The 16,799-nt window shown below is 44.5% G+C and overlaps 1 protein-coding gene across 2 annotated transcripts in view; it reads right to left on the bottom strand.

Annotated features, from left to right (window-relative positions):
- dars2 (aspartyl-tRNA synthetase 2, mitochondrial) overlaps window positions 1–16,799 on the bottom strand; it is a 167,953-nt gene that overhangs the window by 76,911 nt on the left and 74,243 nt on the right. The window contains exon 16 of one of the 2 annotated variants that reach the window (XM_022229700.2): window positions 9,652–9,852. The exons of the other annotated variant lie outside the window; for it this stretch is intronic. Coding sequence (XP_022085392.2) covers window positions 9,824–9,852 — 29 coding nt within the window. The 3' untranslated portion in view covers window positions 9,652–9,823. Of the gene's footprint in view, window positions 1–9,651; window positions 9,853–16,799 lie in introns of those variants that run through there. 2 annotated transcript variants of the gene reach the window in all.

Below are 16,799 nucleotides of genomic sequence, written 5' to 3'. Positions count from 1 at the left end.
GAACCTGTTATTCGTGGCCGATTAATGTCAAAAAGACAGCCCAAAAAGGGCATGCCCAGACAAGTACATGTAGGTGTAACACATCAGGCATTAGATGGGCCACGGGGCGCAACCAATTGTGCAATCACCATAATTGGTGCTTGATTAAAAGGCGTTAAGCCGATCAATGCGGTGCCTTGCATTGGATCAATGGAATGGGAACCTGAGCGGCATGCGATTGTACACTCCTCCGCCGGAAGTTGTGACTGCCGGCCCCCACGGCAGCGGCATCGCGGCCCGGTAAACTCATGATCTTTTAAAATATGCGGGTAAAGAGAGAGAGAGAGAGAAAAAGAAGGGAGGTAGGGCCTGATGACAAGGCCTGAACTCGCCACGGGTGGTCTAACCTGACACAAGCCGCGCGACACAATCACCGGTTTACCGGTCTACGACCCAGCCACAGAAATGAATAGAGGATTCCCCCCTCCCCTTTTTTAAAAGTTAATCCCACAATACGGGAATGTAATAGACCGTAAAGACCCGCTTGAAATTAGGGTGGTCTTGTCCGTTAAAAAAAAGGCAGGCTCATGGATGATCTCAACTGGGCTGGACTACTGGTTGAGGGGAAAATTGAAGTGTCGACAGTTGTAATTTCCACCGCATGGGAATGAGAAAGTGGGCGATTGTTACACGGCTCGGCGCGCTGCGGCGAGGGGCGACGAGGCGCGGGATGGTCCACATTTTAAAGCCAGGGTGAGATCTGGGTCATTTCACTTTGCTGAGGTTGGACAGCAAACCACGGGGAAAGCACGGACCGGTTGTCGCGCTGTAATTGCAAGAATTCCAGGCCGAGATGTACAGACAAGCTTCCGTGTTATGGGGCTCAACCGCAAGCTGCAAATTCATAGACTATATTCAAATATTTCTCGAATAAAAACCAGCGGGTCGTGGAAAAAAAATGAAGGTCCTGTTCTTGTCAAATCTTTGATCTTCGTCTGTCACAAAGGTTTCCATTATGGAACTTCTATTCATTCTTGGGTCAAAGATCACGGCTGCCTTTAATTGAACATGACCTCTGCAAAGTGCCAGCTAGCACCTTATTCGCGGGGAAACCATATTTTACATTGTTCCCTGAACCTATCATATTCAATGTAATCTGTTAAATGGGATGGTGCCAGACTACTTTGAGTTCCAGAACCCACTTTCTGATTTTTTAAAATGTGGCCTTAACGTGTATTTAGATATAATTTATAACAAACTTCAAATTATTCTAAACAAACAATGGGGTGAATTTGTATTGAATTTTAATTCCGTTGTATATTTACTCTCAGGTTCCCACAAAACGAAACATTTTACTTCACTTTCAATTCAAGATTGCCAACATGAGCACACGCAGCCTATTATCATCGCGCAAAGGGGCGAGACACCATTAAGTAAAATCATTTGACGATCGCTAATAATGGATAAGTCTGACCGCTGAATATCGTAACAAAAAGAACTGCAAACCCGGGTTAATTCGCACCCTGCCTATTCAATATTAGGCAATCCCTCTTCCAAATCATTTTGGCTAAAGGAGTAATTATAAGACGCCTCTGTAAAGCCATTACAGCTCCGCCCCCAAACACCCATCCATCAAACATATACAGAATCCCACGCACATTGAGCAAAACAAAGACAGGTCGAATTGGGATATTTGTCGAAATTACCTTTGAAAGTATATGCATGTACTGCAAAGTGGAGGGACTGTTGAGCGAAAACAATTTGAAGAGAATGACAAGATGCAACAAAATATAGGAAAAGGACACCCTGTGGCCATTTTGGTTGGGAAAGAACATGTCAACGTCTGATGACGTCAACCCGGATTGCATCACTCCGCCGTTTTAAACACTAACCTTGCATTGTTTATACGAGTTGAGTCTGTTCGCCTATATTCGCAACATCCGGCGCTAATTTATTTAGCAATTAAGGACAGGAAGATGGCGGTTGTGTTAGTGTATTCTTGCCAATGTCAACTGTGTTGTTTGTTCCGTCTTTATATGACGCTTGCAACATCGTGCTTATTTTAGACCATACTACTAGAGGCTCTCTCCCCCGTAAAAAGGTCAAAAATTCGCCAGAATCTTTTTTTACTTAGCTCAGTGATATCATAAAATGTATCAAATCCCAGTTATGTTATGGTAAGTCTGCGTTTAGAAGATAACAAAAGGATGTCTGGTGTTGTTTTAAAATATGTAATTTGATACCTAATGTTTGGATGGCATTGTGGATAATCACTAAATTCACTGAACAAACTCGACCTGCTGCTCGTACCCCACTGATCATACAGAAAGTCAGTGATACGGTTGGGGGTTACACATGGAGAGTACACAAAGAACACGTCTATTATTAACACTAACGGGCCTCTCCATTATTTAAAGCTATTTGAAGAATGCAACTATAAGTAGCCAGTCCTATTTTGACAACAATGATGTGAATCGTTTCCTGGTTTTGCGGTATGTGAAATTTGGATAGACCCCGACTTGATCTTACCATCTTACATTTTACAAGTCTCGATAAAGTATAAGTCCCTGAGTATTAATGATACGGGACCGCAGTGTAAACAGACGAGGAAACTGGCCTCAGAACCTGCATCCCTTGGGGGGATGGATTGACGATAGAGCTGTCATTTCACGCACCGGAATTGCTGCGGATTTTCAGCACCCAACGGACCGCGATAAGATTTCCCCCCCTTCCGGTCTTGATAGTGGGGTTACCACCGCGCCCTGGCCCGTCGCACGAGGCACGAGCTCACTCGGTGGTGGTGGCCGCGGTTGGAGCTCGGCCTTCGGCCGGTCAGATGCTGTGTGTCCCGTTCCACCCCGGTCCAACGCACCAAAGATACACCTTTGACACACCTCAGACGAAATCCTGTTTTTATTTTCCAATGCCGCGGCCAACGGATAGCATTGAAGGAAGAAAAACCAAGGTGGGCGCACCACGCACCTCAACAACACTTCTCTATATCCACGGTATTTATACAATGGCCAATTTATCAATGAATGTATTGGCATTTGGATTGTTATTGTTATGAGTTGTGACTATAAAGCGGGCATGAATGGGAAATTCCAATCTAACCGCAGAATTTGTGGTTTGGGATGGGGATGCACGTCAGGGTTAAAGGGAATTAATAACCATTTTCCTACCGTTTGGTTCCCCATGGACCTTTGCTTTAATGATATGCACACAGCCCCCTAGGTATCTCATTATTTTTGTTACACTTGAGGGCGAAAAACTTGAGCAAAATTTGTTTGTTACACTGATGATGCGGAACGTAAAATATTGGGTCCGTCTTCTCACCGACTCGGCCAGCTGAGCCCGAAAATCTCGGCGGTCGAGTCAAAATGCCCCCCCCCCCCCGCACGAGGATCCTGCGGCATTTTGTCCTCAACTGCTTTTTTGCAAAGCATCAATGAGAAGTTAGTGAGCCATCTACGCCCATATTGAGTGATAACAATCTATTCTCCATGAACACACAAATCCTTCGTCATCTTCAAACATGGCATAATAAAAGTCCTCAAGCACTTCCCCATTGTGATAAGTTATGTATTGTGTATTGGACTGGTCTCCCTTGGCCCTTTACTAAATTGCCAATTCGTCGATGACTGGAACATCAGGCCACAATCGAGCAGTACGTGTAACTGGACGCAACTCGGACATGAAGTCCTCATCTGTCTTTCCTCGAGAAGCTTGGTAGTCCCGACAACTCCATGGTGACAGTGACGTCACAGCTACAAGCCCTACATTGTTCCCGAGTCAGTGTCCCGACATCGATTATCATTTGGGTTTAATTAGGGAAGAGCAACAAAAGAAAAATAATCCCTTCTTTTTCTCCCCGCCGTTCTCCGACCCCTGTCACGAGCCAGAATGCAGAGTCAACAGATTTTGGATGATGGATGGATTTGTGCTGGGGTTAGGTGACCAGACTTGAAAGGCCCCGCGCCGCGGCGTGAACTGGCAGCCCGGACAAAGCGCCTCTTTTGTCTCGTCGGTATAAGCTCTCAAAGGGAGCGCGCACCGCGCGCTTGGACCCGCCGGGCCACTGGTACACTGGTCACGGCGGGCATTGCTTAACAACGCCGCTGTTTCGGCAAACGCGCTGGACAAGTTTATAGTTACTGATGACTTCATTGCGTAATAACACTCCACGGAGAGAGAACAAGAAAAGCTGACTATAATGTAATCAACAGAGGGTGATTAATGACACTTGAAAAAAGTGGGGATTCGGCTGCCGATCAGAGAGGTGACGCCGAAAGGTGAAGGAAGAGTGCATTGGATGAAGTGCGCAGAGTACTCGGCGGGGAAACCTTCGTCTTAACTCGGCGGCCCCCTTTGGCGGCAAGGTCGTCTCTTGTGGGAAGACGCGCCCCTCCGTCCGGGCCAAGTCATTAGTTAAACTATACAGCGGTCGAAGCTGCATTCGTGTCATTGATGGGGGTGGGAACGGCGGGTACTGTCGAGCGCCGAAAGCTACAGATAAGTCTGTGTGTTTAGCACGGGGTGCGCCGTGCGCTGTTCCTTCTATACAAAGCCGCCTTTTCCTCGCAAAACTGGAATAAAACACTATCTGCCCACGGGCACCTCCGACAGTTTGTCATTAACCACCACCAGATGTTCCCACTTTTAGCCCCTCCCTCCGTCGACTTTTGTCGTGAGAATCTAAGAAAATCTCGAAGTCTCCCCAAACCAATACCACGCTTTGACTCGCACGGCATACGAGCACAACTTGACGAAATATATTGTGTCCGGAATCCGGATGGAATTTCGGTCCGTTCGCACTCGAGTAAATTTCCAGTGAAATTATTCACCTCTTTTTCCCTGTGCCTTGTATGCCAAGCCATTTCCCACCCACTCTTCAAGCTATACTGAGGTAGGTATGTCGTCTCCCATCCCCGCACGCCCCCCCCCCTTGCGTGGACCCGTAGCAGAGCCTCGCTGCAAGAACGGCACCCGTGAGACTTTGCATTGAAAAAGACTTCACGCGGTGGCATTGCGGGACACCCGTGTTTAAACTGTTGCTTCCGATTCGGATCGTGCCCCTACCCCCCCCCCATCATTGTCAAATGCCGTCGCTGGGGGATTGATCGAATTCCGCGGTAGATTACACAGTTTGCGCTGTCTCCAGAATCGATATTTCCTTTCCTCTGTTTTTTTTCCTTCCTTCCTTCAAATGCCGCATTTAAAAAAAAAAAAAGAACTGCTTGTTTGACAAAGTCGATGTAGTTTACGGTAGTTCTTGCCGGACCATTGTGATGTCGAGTGTAAACTTTCGTTTCGCGGGCCGAGTACCTAAACCACTCCTTACCGGCACGCCTTCCGCTGTCGCCCCCGGCGAGAAATCCAACACTCCCGCTAAGGTAATCCCCGTAGCCGGCTGGCGCCGGTCTCTTTTTCAGCCCACCTCGGGTAAATCAACAGTGAACTTAAAAAGCAAAGTTCATTTGCAACAAAAAAAGAGTCTTTTTGATTTGGTCCTACATGACAACATACAGCACGCATCGCGGAGTTTCGAACTTTAGGCCTGAATGCAAGTGCATCATGGTTAATTGTCGAATGTGACTAGATGACCAAAACTTATCGGGATTTCCAACACCTTTCGAAAGTGACTGTAAAGGATGACAGCTAAACCTCAACAATTTCTCCACCGTAACTTTCACATTTGATTTAGATCCGATGGACGGAACAAGGTGAAAGATATCCCTCGATGAAAATGATTTCCCTTACCTCAGCGGTTCTCAAATGCTTGCATGTCGGTTCCTCCATGCATAAAACATAATTCTACACGTCCTTGAAATCTTTCGGGGAAGAGACATTTTTAACACTACCCTAAAAGTCTTTCATTTCCTAAACTTTCTCTTCGCACCCCAAAGACTTCAAAAAGCAACAGGTCGTGATAGACTAGGCCCCCGCGTTCGCCGCTCTGTTTTAACACAAGATCAACTAACTCTGTGATTTCAATGAAAACGTCAACTCACATAATAAGCAATTCTTAAACTGGAAAAAAAAATAAACGATATTTGCACACTGTGAGGGGTTAGCACTCGGGGAATTTTTCTATGGATTCACTTTTGCTTTTTGGCGAACAAATTTTATTTTTGTTATTCTTTATAACATGTACATCGATCATAATTCCGCCGCGCGCTGTTAACTGCATTCCGATAGCCAGCTTTAAAAGGCTGCGAAACTGTGAGAGGTCAGCACTCGGGGAATTTTTCTATGGATTCACTTTTGCTTTTTGGCGAACAAATTTTATTTTTGTTATTCTTTATAACATGTACATCGATCATAATCCCGCCGCGCGCTGTTAACTGCATTCCGATAGCCAGCTTTAAAAGGCTGCGAAACAGGACTTCGTCGAAGCTCTGCAGTCTGTAAACTTCTCCTCTTGTATGTTCCCCGGCTTGTTTAACCCTAACAGTCCTCAGTCCTCCAACAGGTGAACGATTGAGGAGTGTTAGGGTTAATGATAATCTGTTTGGGAGAAACCTGTTTTAAACAAAATGCACATTAAGATCTGTTGCCGTATATAGCTTTTGTAAATCACTCATTCCTTGAACTATACTGTATTACAATCATTGCTGAGTACCTGTTGAAAAGCTGGCAGCAAAACAATGAAACAAACCATGCACCAGGTGGAAAACGAAAGCACCGAGTTTCCTGCTCCAACACCCGAGGAACATGTTATATTCATCGGGAATAACTCTGAGTACATGTGCATGCACACCGAAGATATGTGCAGTTTTGTGATCAAAAAGCTCAGGTGTTCGAAACAAAAAGTCCGTCGGCTCGTCTATTCAAAGAATACAGGTGGACCGGGGATTAACCAGCCAATTAAAACCCAGAGGTTAATCACGTCAAACAAAAGCCGATGGTTTCATAAACGACACCTGCCGGAGCAGGGCACGTTAGGAAAAAAGTAACTATCCTCGTGACTGAAACGCTGAATGGAATTCCAGAGAAAACAAAATAAGGAAAAATACGTGAAGTATCGCACTCCCGTCACATCTCGTGACAGGTACATTATTCTCCCCGTGATAAAAATGTTCAGCGGCTAGGAAGTCATCTTCTTTTAACTGGCATGAAGTCAGAATGGCTGTTAATGGGCACCTTAACTGGAATTCTACCGTTGGTCGCAGCGGTTGAAGTAATATGCACAGACTGAAAGAGAGAGACGTTTTTCCAGGCCGAGAAAGAACTTGACTCCGACAGGAGGGGAACGCAAGGACTGGACTACCGACCTGAGTGTGGTCAGGGCTGTGTATAGCTCAAATGTGGTCAGGCTGTTCGAGCCCAGCGATGGGACATGACTTGTGACCTTGGATAAGTCCATTCACCTTTGCCTCTCTCCATGAGGAGTAATGCAGTTTAGGTTTGAACAGAAACAGTTGCACTTTGCGTTACCTTCCCCAAAGAGCTGAGATGGTTTCAGGAATGTTCTCAGCCCAGCAAGCAGGGGTAATAATGATACATAGCCCACTTAGCACCAATTCTGATGGACATGTGTGTGTTATAAATACCTATAATTAGAAATACTACATCAGTCCGCTGCTGTTTAACAAGACCATGTCACTCTGTGCCCTTTCTCTGTGCTCTGACATTGAAGCATGGAGCCCTAGTGGTAACAGCATGGCCACTATGCATGACAGCTACCAAATATGGACGGCGGGTAAAATACGAATCGCTCGGTCCCTCAGGTATGGAAGCTGTTTGCATCCGTTTACAAAGTTTGAGCAGTTTCCTTTCCCTTTCTGAAAAACAGGGATGTGGCGTTCGGTTACCTTTTTTCTGGCCAGTGTTGGGCCCGATGTCCGGAGTTGCTAAGGAAATGAAACTGGTAGGCGACTTCCGCCGGCCTTCTGTTGCGTTGGGTGTATGACACCAGCGTGGCCGGCAGCGCAAAGTGAAAGTGCGCGCTGAGGGTGCCAGATCCGTGTAGGGAAGTTATCATTGTACCTACAGACTACAGGAAGGAGTCCGCGAGTCGGACATCCGACTGCCATGCACTTTGCGAGGGTATCCGGCCGCACGACCGTGACATAACAAATAGAGAATGGGTAGCAAGGAGTTTGGTTTCTAAGCAGTGTATTAACCAGTTCTCAGTTAACAGATCCCCGGAACTTAGCATTCCAAACATCCCAAACAACAACAAACAAACAAACAAACAAAACAACAATAACAACATCATTTGAGTGGCAATCATCGGGAAGCAAGCTGATTAAATGATAACACAAATAGAAATGTGCTTATTTTTATAGACAGTTCAAGATTTGTTAAGACCTAGTTACTTTTGGCAGTCTTATCACGGCGGCTTCTCCTTGCTATACGCGAATAATAACACCACGGAGGTATACGAAGCCTGATGACTCAAAATTCTTTCACAACTAGAATTCACTTCTTTTATAGAGTGACCTTTTAAATTGTCAAAGGACGGCATTCCACACTTTCGCCTACTGACAAGAGCGATAAAAAAATATTACTAAATACATCAATTGTGACGTCTGGTGATGGTGTCATACTCAGGATTTTCTCGTGTCTGTTAGCGGGGTGTGAGACAAAAGATCCACTACTTTGATCGATACTTTAGGAGATAAAGTTTGAAGAAACGAACTGCACTGGACCAACAGTGGGCAAAAACTCCAATTCATTGAGAAAATTTTGCATTCAAAACCTATGAAATGTAATTGGCTAGCGGCTAAAGGGGTGCTGGTACTTGAGAAAAGATGTTGTACAAAAGAACACAATGTATATAAACTACTTCCAATCTCCACAAGTACACTGTTTCAGTACACTGTGGAAGAATATTTTCCATTACTTTCCAGGCCAGGGATGACACACACGTAGTTGGATTACTCTATCGACTGTGAGCTGGGTTGGCGCCAGCGAATGTACAAAGCACTATCACGAAGAAGAAATCAACCACCTGGTAAACTATGCCCCGTTTGAACTTCAACGGCAGTAACACAGGAAAGAAAAAATCCTGGAAATTTACTGGGTCTGAAAAAAAACAAAGTTGTACAGTTTGAGCCCCAAGGCCTTCCCCCCCCCCAAAAAAAAGAGAGGATATCCACTTGCTTGCATTGTCTGCTATGACTGGGCAAAAAAGGACGGGTATCGATTTTATGAAGTCACCGAACGAGTATTCCCTCTTTCTTGGCTTCAAAAAGTTTTTCAAAGTTTCCGGATTTTCAAATTTCACCTTTTATCGCCCCTGAATTCCTTACACATAAGATAATGCCGGCATGGTGGGAGGATCGCTATCGTTTCGTTCTCCCCCCCCCCAAAAAAAAAAAAAATCAAATATCATCGCCCATTGTGCGTAACCGCTCACTTTCAGACCACACACTGAATGCGTCGGATCGTCGCTACAACGTCGACAGCCGAAAAAACCCGATCGACAAAATATGCTTCGATTCCCCCAAAAGACCCAGACAAAAAAAGAGTCTGTCTCTTCTAACACACGTTATGAATTTGTCGCACACGCTAATGAGCTGAGAACATAAAATGCATTTGGCAGATGATTTATTTTCGACCTCAGTCCAACAGCGGACAATGCACTGATTATACACAGACCAAACACTTTTCAGCGCCCGCGTCGTATACCCAGCAAGAAATGAGACCGAGGGGTACCCCCCCAACATGTCCCATCCCTATACACATTCCAGACTATTGTTACTTAACACATCCCCCCAAGATGTCTGAAAGGAATTACCCAGATTCCTGCGAGACAATGACCAACACAAAGTCTCATACCTTGCTATATATGCCGTGTCGAGGGTTGGAGACTCAGTGGGACCGCATTTCACCCATCTCAAAATTGGGAACTTAACTTCACTTTACCTGCACCCAAATGATAATCAAGAACACATTTAACAGTATCCTGAAGGTTTATAAGCACACTAAAGCTCAAGAATCTCTTATTGAATGCGAGGTCCAAAAAAATCACTTAAAGACATTTAAGAAAAAAAAATTGTCAGATAATATAATCAAGGCAAAGAGTGCACCCGCAAAACGAAGGTCTTCGTTTTAATTCTGGAGAAGGGCTTCCGTGGCCCTGCCACATATACCCTTGTCGAATTTCTATTGTTTCTTTGGGGTAGAACTACACATTGGAGGACATATTTTATTTCGACGTTACAAGCTGCCTGCAGGATATCCGCACTGACGGAAAAAGTAACTTTTGTAATGATGTAAGTGTGGAATTTGTAAATTTAAGGGATTTTTATGACCAAGCTAACTCGGGCCCCTGTTTCCTTGAAAACATCCACACGTTCGCCCAACAACAAAAAGTCAGTTGCGTGATTGACACTGAAGAATACGATAATATGGAACTTTCCTGGACATGTTCTAGAACGGAGCATCTGAATATGGAAGAAAATGTTGCGTACCAGTGTTCCTGCGGTTTACATGTTTACAGGAGTGGAACGGAAACTTGTCTTGGGAAAACTTCACACTGACTCACAACCGCGAAAATGATGAGGTTAACATGAGTCCCCAGGTCGTTTTCGGTATTTCCAACACGAATGCGTGAGGTGTACGAGGTGTGAGGAATTAAATGGGGAAAAACGGCGTGGGAGCAAGCCTTGTCTTGTTCTCACCACTATCTAAAAATGTTCCTCTTGCGAAATGGGGTCCTGTGCGACTCGAAAGTTTACATTCCACCTCCACTGGGATATTCGAAAAATGTCAAGCAATGTAACTGCGGTTTTCAAAGCTATTCTTCTACTCACAGAAGAGTTCAATTTTATGTGCTGCAGTACCCACTTAGATGCAACTTCGCTTTCAATTCAATATGGCTGACTTGTCAATGAGGCCAATGGGCTATGACTTGAACACATGCAGCATGAACAATGCTGCGGCTGCCGCTACTTCAGGGGCCGTGTATAATTCCAACCCGCAGCAAAGTAATTCGGACGCAGCCATAGGCTCCTGGGTTGACCGATCTGGGACTGGTTTGGCTCGAGACAGAGGTTTCAGGGACAAGGTCGAAACCTGATGTTTCTCGAAACCCAACCAGTGCGCCGAGAATTGACCGAGTCTTGTAACCACAACTGAGACCGACACCAAGACGGTGAAACCGAGGCCCGAAGTTCCCAAACCGAGACCACGACCCCGACCTATAAACTTCCGCGTCCTCAGAACGACACCTCATATACGGCCTGCAACCAACGCCCAAGTTTGGCCAACAACGGCCCCTCAGTTTGAATTAAAAAAAATGATAATGACGCAGATCGTTTGTGTACAGTTTAAAAAATCTTTTATGAGTGCAAACTGACTGGAATATGTTTCTTACTGGTTTGATGAACACCGAAGCCCTGTTCGGTGCCATTAAATTCCGACAAATACAAGTAAAAATCGACAGTCGAGAGGACACGGTTTGAGAGCTAGAGCCATTCTGTTGTCAGGAAGAATATTTTCCCATTGAAAGCTGGTTCAAACTTCAGGCAAATGCAAAATCGTAGCCAATTTCCCCAAACATTTGCTGCGGAATTCCTTGGAGCTGAAATGTGTTTAATTTCTGCGAGTATGCAGCGCGATCAGTTTGAGTGACGTAACCAATTCGCATTCATCTTTGAAGTGTAAATTGCAACGGATGTTTTTTAGTAGTATTCTTATATGCGTGTTGGTCATTAGTCATGTTATATGTTTTATTTTTGGTGAGTGTAAACTGTAAATGTTGAAATTTTTTTGTAATTATTTAATTATGATTTTTTTAAATTCTTATTTAATTGCTTAATTTTTTTATTATTTGATTGTTAAATCCATTGTAATTCAGTTTTTTAACTGCGAAAATGGATTTTTTAATAAACCAATAAACCAACCAAACCAATTCGTGCATCCTTTCCCGCCAATTTTTGTGAACCAGCTTTTAAAAAGATTGGGTTGCAAAGACAACCAAGCCCGAGGGGGGGCATGTAACTGAGTTTGCCTTTAATTTAGCGGAAGGACGGTGCTACCGACGACGGAGGCGGAGACGCCTGTTTGCCCGTTCCCGCGTCCTGTTGTTGCGGCCGCTCAGGATGCACTGAGATGGTTACCGCATCCGATCCACGCATCTCCCCGTCACCTTCGGTATCTTACACCACCCAAGGTAAAGGTCACATCGCGGCAGCCGGTATAACCGTCCTGGCGTTCCGGTAGTTAATTTACTGACGTCAACGCTAGCGCATCCTGATTTTCAGTTCTATTTTTTTTCTTCAGGTTTTCTTTCATTCACGGAAGCCCGACCGAAAATTTAGAAAGCAGTCAAAGACAATAAACAAACTCCTGTGATGTAAGTGTTCAAGAATGTTCAACAAACATCACACTCTCCTTAATAAAATCTTAGAAGGAGGCCCATATTCTCTTTGAAAGTTCCTGTTATCATTCGTCATTATTTTTTTGTGTTAACATCGTGATCATGCATCATGGAGCAGCGGTTGGGCGGCAGTGAGAGACTCCATTGACAACCTGTTCAGCCTGACAACCTGGACAAAATGACAGACGAGGTGAACTCTCTTCGTCCTCCGTTATTTTTACTCAGATCCCGTCCATTTTTTCGATTCAATTCAGGAAATTTTCGGGAGAAAAAAAATGAATCGTAAACTATGTGCCCAACACCTGCTCAAGTGCTTAAAAATAATTAAGTACACGAATAATAACTCAGATTCATAATGCCAACATTCGGTGAAAAAAATAATAACTGACGGGTCTTCGACAACAGGTGGTGTCTGAATCAAATTTTCGTATCTGAAAACAATTAAAAAAAAACTACCACATTGCTTTCATTTGGATGAACAGTGTGCAAATACAATCTATTTCTTTTTTCTCTTCTTCTCTTAACGTCTTCCTACACCCCGATCTTGAAAGCTCTCGTGCTCAATTTGTTTGTCTAGTGCTTTCGGTGCAAGCTTGTTGGTCTCTCTCCAATTCCCGTGGCCGGCCCGGAGAACAACTTTCTCATCAAATTGGACGGATGTAAAGGAACAATAAAGTTATTCGCACCTGTAGACCGCCGGATCGCGTCAACTCTTATGTCACCCAATTAGAGCTTTTCAAACCCTTGATGGCTTAATCCTCAATTAAAGATGACACATCCCCGTAATCACGTTCCCCTCTTGCAACCCCCCCCCACACACACAGCCCCCCCCCCCGATCATAGAACCTCTTGAAGTAACATACAACAAGCCTATTGACAGAACCCCCGCCACCATCGCCGCCTGTGATGGAATCCTACACCGTTTGACAAGCCGTCGTTAATCCTCTTCTTTGTTTCCCTTATGCATGACAACCTTTAAGCAACCTCCAAAAGCCTGTACCTCGTCCGGGAGCAGTGGCGATGCAGCAGAGCGCAATGGCCGGCTCAGACGTGCCGGCGGCCGTAGGCAAACAGTTTTTGTTGGCCGCTTCTTTCAGCGGCTTGGCAAGTAGGTGTGAAGCGTACAACAGTTATACTCTCTCCGGTTCTTATTAAGAAGCAGGCCAATTATACGTCATTAAGAGGCCTTGATCCACTCACCACTAAGCTGTCATTACAAGGCTCTGAGCTGGCTATTTTTTTTTGTTAGAACCTCTAGTCATGGTTAGGTATATTCGAGAGGGAAAAAAAACACGACCGCTAAACGAAAGTTGTACAATTACGAGAAGGGATCTCGAACACTGACTGTCGGGACACTATTTGTTTGTATGTAACGGGAAAAAATAAGTTTTTCCAAGAAAACTGTGGAAATAAATTGTTTGTTTTGTTCTTTTCATGTATTCACGTATCAGGCAAAGTACTTTGCCAACGCGAAGGTATTTTCTTTCTAATTTCGAAAGTACAGTGCCTTAACAAAAACAAGCAAATTAACAGGTTAAAGCGTTGACTCTATGGAGGACTGCCGAGTTTCAACTTCCATCTGAAACTCCATTAAACAGTTGCTACAAAACGGAGTACCTCGAGAGAGTTCTAAAATACACACAGTTCGATAAAATTATCAGCGAGCGCAGTTCAACCTCTTGGGGAAAAGAAAAGGGAATTCCCCGGTTTAATTTTAGTGCGTGCCAACACTCCTTCTACATAAATCACGCCAAAATGAAACTTGACTGCTATGTCATTCCAAATAAGCGAATAGACGTTTACAGGTATAAGCAAAAACGTCCTAAATCCGAAATTCCGAAGAAAGCAGGATATAGAGTCGGAAGATTTTTGTAAGAATTGTAAGACATGAATACAAACAAACAAAATGTATACTTCTGTCGAGGTCAGACTTGAGAGACAAACACCGATGATACATTATTAATCACTACGTGTCACTTTGTTTTGTAATGTTGGGCAATCGCTGAAGCTACCGGTTGGCCGCGCAAGGCCGCCCAAAGGAGCCTGGGATTGAGCGCTTCACGTTGTGATCGTACTTGAAGCGTGAGCGGTGTCCAAAGGGATGAGAAGACAAGCAAGGCACATCTTGCCGAATGAAAAGGGCGACTTTCTCAGATGTGAAAACCGCTTTTCACATTGACATATAAGCCACTAATCACAATCCCTTATTCAATGAAAAAAACTCTGCTGAGTCATCGACAGGTATTAGCGCGGGGCCTTGATCTGCCGGCCAATAGTGTCCACTTTCTACTGAGATAGTTCGCTCTCACTCATGGCTAGTGTTAACGATACTGTCACAAGTTCAGTCATAAGTCCAGTCCCAGATAACAGCGGAGCATTGCCAAGCATGGGCGTGGCCCATGGGAAAATATAAAGTAATAAGGGGGACGAGCGAACAATTGCGGAAGAAATGAAAAAAATAAAAGATGAACGAGGATGAAAATCCTCAATTTGCTTTGAAAGAAACTTCAATATGGCCCCTTCTTCTGATCATTCCGTTGGTGATGCTCCGAAGTTTTCCCGGGGAAAAAAGTGCCCCCCCCGAAAAACTCCTGACGACGCCCATGCTGCATGCCAAGGCAGTTCATTTGAACAGCTTGCGACTTGAGCTGTCATCGGACGACTGTTTGAACTTGATGTGACCATACTTGTGAGGACTTGTAAAGAACTTGCGAGGACTTATAAAGAACTTGCGAGGACTTATAAAGAACTTGCGAGGACTTATAAAGAACTTGCGAGGACTTATAAAGGATTTATGCATGGATAAGAGTGAGAATCTCGGACAGTCACACTGGAACCTCTCGACCGTATAATCATGTCCATCACGGAAAGCGATCGGGCCCATTCGACTGCGCATGCGATGCAACGGCCTTGTCCTAGTTAGCAAACTTCAGCACATGGGGGTTGCAGACCACTGCACTTTGAGTTAATTAGAACACGGGGCTGGCGTGCGATGGATTTTTCTCGGGAGAAAGGAAGGGGGGATATCATAAACAAGTGTAATTTCCCGCCAGCTTCCCGACACATCAGTTTACATGGTGCACGTGTAGTGTCAGCCATGTCGAGGCATTTAATCTGATCTGGGGCGGGCTCGATACAACAAAATATGGTGAACTATTTCCTTGTGGTGACGTCCACCTATTCCAGATCCTTCTCGAATCCCAACATCGCACCTGACGTAATACCCAACCGTTCTCCTTGTCTGAGAAAAAAAACCAGCACACTGGAACCCGTGTCTCAGTTAAAAGAAATTAAACTGATCTGATCTGTGGTTCGTGTCCCTCCGAAAATGAACAATGACATCCATGAACCACCAAGTGTCCTGACCTGATGCGACATCAAAATTACAGCATGAACGATGATTACGCCTAACCCGGCTCAGTAAAACCAGCAGTTCGAATATTGTTACCCAAGGCGCCCCATGCATCTTCAGCGACGTTGAAACTAGGCTTCAACCAGCAGATCATTTTCTCAGCACTTTCACAAGTCGTTTAGGGGAGTAGAAGTCGGTTGTCTCTGCGTAGAGCATAAAAATTAGGTCGTACCTGAGGTACCCTGCACATCTGGCCCACAATTTGTTACAGTCCAAAACCACCGTCACGAATCTTATAAATGGCCATATTCACAAGTCGGCCATATTGGGTTGCAAGTGGCGTTAACTTGTTTTGGAACCTGAAAATAAAACTGATAGCACTGAGAAAAAAAACTTCATTACAAGTTGATTCACTTTATGAAGGATTTAAATTTTGTGATATGTTACATATCTTAAATGTTTTACGCAACGTTTAGAAATAAATGAAACGCAGGCGTGGAACCCACAATAGTCTGGCACCACCCCTTTTAACGGGTAACATAGAATAAGATTAACTCAGTGAACATGACCAGAAATGGCTTCCTTGTGAATAAAATCTATTTAAAGGCTTATCGATAGACGTCAAAGTGTGCTATAACCGAGGAACTAAGTCGCAACTGGTGCGATCTCAAATTCAACGAGTCATGCCCAAGTAAGAATTGGCCAATACAAGGACGAATGCTGCACGCGACTGTGCGATCCCTAAACGAATCATATTCACTGAGTGTGCCTCAAAACGCACGTTGCTACAGTAGGCCTATTTTATACCTTAGGTTTCAAATACCACCCAAAGATTTATAATTATTACTTCAATGGCAAGTTCACTGCTTTAACGTTGTTGGAACTTTACCAAGGTATATCAGATTCAAAAATTTCCACCAGCCGGCCTACATACAGACAGCGTACAGGCAGTGGTTACTACAAACGGGGTCACCAGCGGTCATCCCTGAGCCTCATCCGACAACACCTCCACGGCTGACTGAACATTTCCGGATTACCAAGCCTTATTAATTACAACTTAATGATAATCACCTTGGCCCTCCTTCCCAATTAATACATGGGCGGCGACAAAAAGAGAGGAAACCAGAAACAAGCCAC

This window comes from Acanthaster planci, linkage group LG11 (genome assembly GCF_054643075.1).
Source record: "Acanthaster planci isolate LZ-2023a linkage group LG11, COTS_SCS, whole genome shotgun sequence".
Taxonomy (NCBI): Eukaryota; Metazoa; Echinodermata; class Asteroidea; order Valvatida; family Acanthasteridae; genus Acanthaster; species Acanthaster planci.
This window is presented reverse-complemented; position numbering and strand designations above follow the sequence as displayed.